The 5,281-nt window shown below is 37.7% G+C and overlaps 1 protein-coding gene across 1 annotated transcript in view; it reads left to right on the top strand.

Annotated features, from left to right (window-relative positions):
• The window catches only part of CENPE (centromere protein E), a 123,432-nt gene that overhangs the window by 87,207 nt on the left and 30,944 nt on the right, over positions 1-5,281 (top strand). Inside the window, exons 40-41 of the mRNA XM_042782660.1 lie at positions 2,802-2,999; positions 3,670-3,873. Coding sequence (XP_042638594.1) covers positions 2,802-2,999; positions 3,670-3,873 — 402 coding nt within the window. The remainder of the gene's footprint in view (positions 1-2,801; positions 3,000-3,669; positions 3,874-5,281) is intronic.

Genomic DNA, 5,281 nt, shown 5'->3' with positions numbered 1-5,281 from the left:
TTGATGTCCCCTGCGACTATGGTCCCAAGTTTTTGGGTTTTTTTGTTTTGCTTTTTAATACTACTAGTAAGGAGTTGTAAAGATAGGGAGAAAGAAATGGATTAAAGAAACATTTAGCAACTTAAAATAACAGGTCCACATGATTAGTTGTAGATGTAAGGGAGAAAAGTTCAGGTAGAGTTCCAGAATTTGGGCCTAGCCAAGTTTGTATACATTGATGCCATTAACTGAGATAAAGAAGGAACAAAATGGGTGAGATGGGAGGAGAGAGCAAGTGTTCAGTCTGAGATGTTTTGAGGTTGAAATACCTATGATGGAATATCCAAGAAGAGAATGCCAAACCAAACCAAACTTACTCCCATCAAGTCAATTCCAAATCATAGTGACCCCATAGGATTTCCAAAGCTATAAATATTTACAGAAGCAGACTATCTCATCTTTCTCCGTCAGAGCAGCTGGTAGGTTCAAACCACCAACTTTTTGGTTAGCATTCAAATGCCTTAATCACTGCACCACCAGAGATCCTTACATGAGAAGGCCATAGGCATTTAATTGTGGGTCTGATATTTAGGAGGAGAAAGATCTGGGACTTAAGCTCCCTAACCACATATAGGTGGTAGATAATACAACATGAGTAAGGTCATGCAGAAAGCAGAATAGAAGAATAAAGCCTTAAGAGGAAAACTCTAGAAAAAAAATAAATGTTCAAGAGTCATTAGCAGAAAAGGGGTAGCACATGAGTTAGACGTGGAAGGGTCAGCGAGAACCAACAAAACTGATATCACTCATCAGTGGAGGTAAGTAGATATGTGTCAAACATGAATGGTCAAGAGTAGTAAATGTTGATATACAGGTGGATAGATGGGTGGACAGGCTGAACAATTAGATATGTCTATGCAGGGGAGAGTGTGCCCATGACCATGTATAAAGTTAGCAGACAATGTTTCCACAAGTGTATTTGTATGTTCTGAAGAATTTCCAGGTGTATAGTAGAGCTGACAAGGGAGAAGTCTATAGTCATCTCTTGGCCACAGCCAGCTACCCAGAGGGAGCAAGTAGTTGGACCTGTGGGCTCAGGACCATGGTCATAGGGGACATTAAGCTCAATAGCATAACATACTACACAAAAACATTCTTGCACATCCTACTTTGGCGAGTAGCAACTAGGATCTTAAAAGCTTGCAAGCAGCCATCTAGATGCAACGATGAGTCTCTCCTTGTCCAGAGCAAAGAAGAATGAAGAAAACCAAAGATGCATGGAAACAATTAGTCCAAGGGACTGGTACACCAAGCAACCCTCAGCCTACACGACTATGAGACCAGAAGAACTAGATGGTGCCTGGCTACCACTTTCAACCACTCGGAGGAGGATCTGTCTAGGAGATCCTGGGTAGAGTGGGAGAGCAATGTGGAACAAAACTCAAAATCATTTTTTAAAAAAAGGAGGGGACCAGGTTTGCTGATCTGATAGAGCCTGGTGGAACCCATGAGACTATGGCACCTAGCTGCCCTTCAGGTCTGGAATTGAACTCACTACTATGGCTTCTAGCCAAATGAAAGACAGGCATATGAGCTGAACATTTACATTAGGTAGATACACTCCTTGGAGAGATCAGTCATGGGAGAATAGAAGGGCTGTGTATGCACAAGGACACAGTTTAGGGGGTAGGAGTGCATGGGAGGGAAGGACACAAGAAAGAGGTAACTGTAGGGAAGAAGTGGGAAGAGAGCTGTTGCATTGTGGAAAGCTGTAGTCAATGTCATGAGACAGTGTATGTGAATTGCTGTATGGAAAGTGAATTTGCTCTGTAGACTAACCCAAATCACAATAAAAAAATTTTTTTTTTAAAAAAAGTAATAAATGTTACAGCCAGCGAGAATAAGGACTGAAAATTTTTCCTCAATTTGGTGATAATAGAGCTCACTGGTGACTTTTCTCAGAACAGTTTTAGTTGAGTGTTGAGGGAAGAGGCCTGGTTATAAAAATTGAGAAACAGTAGAAATAAAGAAGTAGAGAATAGGTATCTGCTCTGTCTACATAAACTACCCCTCAGGCCTGATATCTTTCCATCAGTCTGCCTATCAGATATGCACAACTTAAGTATTCATGAGATCCATTGAACTTAGGGCATTCAAATTATTGTCACCTCGATGCCAAGCAAGACTTGAAGCATGTCCCACTCATCTTATTGGTTAGCCTAGTCAATCAAGGTGGGCAGGAGAGGATGTTGAAAATAAATCTCAAATATCTAGCTGGAAAACCTGGGTTATAGGCATTACCATTAACTGAAAAAGAGCCAATGGAAAGAGGTGAATTAGTAGCAAAATGGAACATGTTATATTTTAAACATACTGAATTTCAGTACTTGTAAGAAACTCTGGTGATGCAATTCCTAAGGCATTTGACTGCTAACCAGAAGCTTGGCTATTCAAACCACCAGCCTCTCTGAGGACGGAAAAGAGGGGAATCTACTTCCATAAAGACTTACCACCTTGGAAACCAATGAGGGTTGCTATGGGTTGGAATCTACTTGATGGCAGTGGGTTTGGTTTGTTTTGTTTTGGTAGGACATCCAGGAGATACATCTAGGACAGAGTCAGAAATATGGACCTAGAATAACTCTGGGAGTTATTCTCCCCAGATGCCAAGAGAAGATTGAAAGAGATTCCTTCCTTCTTCCTCTCATATCAGAGGATATAAGTGAACAAGAGATCCATCCCACTTTACATCCCAAGGGTTTAAAACATCCTCTAAATGTGATAAAAGTTTCATTTTACAATGTTGTTTTTTTCCCTGCAAGTATGTGCTAAGCCATGTTACAAAGATAAAGGAAGAACACCATGAATCCATCAATAAATTTGAAATGGAGTTTATTGATGAAGTGGAAAAGCAAAATGAACTGCTAATGAAAATACAGCACCTTCAACAAGATTATGACATACCATCCAATGAATTAAGGGACCTCAAATTGAACCAGAATATGGATCTACATATTGAGGTATAGTTTATTTAAAATGAATTTATATAGATTTTAAGCCTTTTAATCAAGTAGAAAAGTACTTTTTTATGTTGCTTAAATCCCTTTCACTTATCAGAAATTAAAAATAGTTCGCATAGTGTTCTATCGGCCAAACATACAAAGTACTAAGTAATGGACTAGCCTCCTTTCCAACCTTCACAGATATCAAGAAACTGATTTAAAATTAGCAGGTGGGAATTTGTGGCACCCGGGAATAAGTTTCTAAGTAAGTTTCTGGAAGTCAGAAACTTTCTTGTTGCAATAACTGCATATGGTATGTCTTGCTCTCTCAGTGATATAAAGTTGACAGTCAGGTCCCAACCTGCGTATAAGGCCTCCTTTATGCACAGGGAAGCCACATCCAGAAACACTTCTTCAAATGTTGTCATTATTACTCACAGACTTATAATTTTGATAGGTTTTAATTATGATAGGAAATTTAGACATTCCAGTCATATAACCTATATTGCTGTAATTTGTGTGCAAGTAACTAAAATAATGTTTCAAATGAGAATTATAATTCTTTAGTTTATTTGAAAATATTAAGGAAAATGAAGATTCAGTAAGGTATTTTTCCCTTTTTTAAAGTTATAAAATATCTCAAAAACTTGCCTAATGTTCAGATGACTTGATACTTATTTTCACACAGGAAATTCTCAAAGATTTGTCAGAAAGTGGCTTCTTCAGCATAAAGACTGAATTTCAGCAAGTAGTGGATAAGAGGAAAGAAATGACCCAGTTTTTGGAAGAGTGGTTGAATACTCATTTTGATATAGAAAAGCTTAAAAATGGCATCCAGAAAGAAAATGATAAGATTTGTCAAGTGAATAACTTCTATAATAACAGAATAATTGTAAGTAATCATTTTTATTGTGCTACCTCATCCTGTTGTTTGATTTAATTTTTCTACTTCATTCTTAAAAGACTTAGAGCAACTTAATTTTAAGTATATTTTCTTTAATTTATTCTTATATGCTTTATGAAAAAGATTAACTTTGCAAAACATGTACTTCCTCTCAGATTGCATGCTTCAATAAGATGATCAGATATATATCAATTTACATTTATAAAGAAGGTAGCAAAATCTTGGTGTATGATCTTCAGTTTCCACCCACCTATTAAATCTTGAATACTCTTGACAGTCTCCTCTTCCTCTTCTAACTGCTTCTGTAGGAACCCTGCTTGTTCCGCAAATAGCTTAGACAAGATGAAACATGAGTCTGTTTCAGGGCTACCAAAAAGAAAAATCAAACTCACTGCCATTGAGTCGATTTCCAACTCATAGCAACCCCCTTTGGGGTCCCGAGGCTGTAAATCTTTACAGAAGTAGATTGTCCAGTCTTCCTTCTGTGGAGTGGCTGGTGTGTTTGAACCGCCAGCCTTCTGGGTAGCAGTCTTAGGCACTACACCACCGGAGCCCCTTTTTCAGGACTAGAGGCAGCAGTTATCTAGTAGGCCTGACACTTGTCCAGTTACTTAGTAGTGTCTTGTGGGCTTTTCACTATCAATATTCACCTTTGAGACTCAAAAATGTGACTTTTATCATTCTTGCTTAAAGCCAGTTGCTTCAGTTTGTTAATGTGTTTTACTTTCCAGTGGTCGGAGTAGTCATTTCTGCTTTCTGGAGCATCTCTTCCATATATGACTGGTAAAATATGGTAATAATGAGAAAGGTGCTTGTTATGTATGAAATTAGACCTAGGGAACTAGTATTATAACTTCTAAGATCTGTTTTATATTTTATGTTTTTAAGTAGGTCTTTTCTGACACTTTAATTTCATCTGGGAACTTAAATCACATTGAATTATGGTCTAATACTTTAAGAAAGCTTTCCAATAGATAGTTACTCCCATTTATTAAATAACCAGAGCTAGCAAAACATTGGGAGCTCTGGTAGCATACTGCCTAAGGCATTTGACTGCTAACCAGAAGGCTGGTGGTTCAAACCCATCAGCCACTCCTCAGAAGGAAGACTGGGCAATCTACCACAGTGATACCACCTCGGAAACCCAAGGAGGGTCACTAGGAGTTGGATCTGGCTCAATGGCAGTGAGTTCGGTTTGAGTTTGAGCAAAATATTAAAATTATGTTTTAAAAACAAAACTCCACAGTCAGTAGAGATAAGCAAAAAAAAAAAACAGTATTTTGATAAGATAATTTCTATGTAATTGAGTTTTTTTTTTTTTTTTTTTTTAGGATTTGGGTGAAGATTTACAGAGTAAATTCACTTTTCATACAGCAGTTCACATATACTTTGTCTC

Source organism: Orycteropus afer, unplaced genomic scaffold (genome assembly GCF_000298275.1).
Source record: "Orycteropus afer afer isolate SDZICR_OR568_19922 unplaced genomic scaffold, OryAfe1.0 scaffold00403, whole genome shotgun sequence".
Lineage (NCBI taxonomy): Eukaryota > Metazoa > Chordata > Mammalia > Tubulidentata > Orycteropodidae > Orycteropus > Orycteropus afer.
Note: the sequence above shows the minus strand (reverse complement) of the source record. Positions and strands in the feature narration are given on the sequence as shown.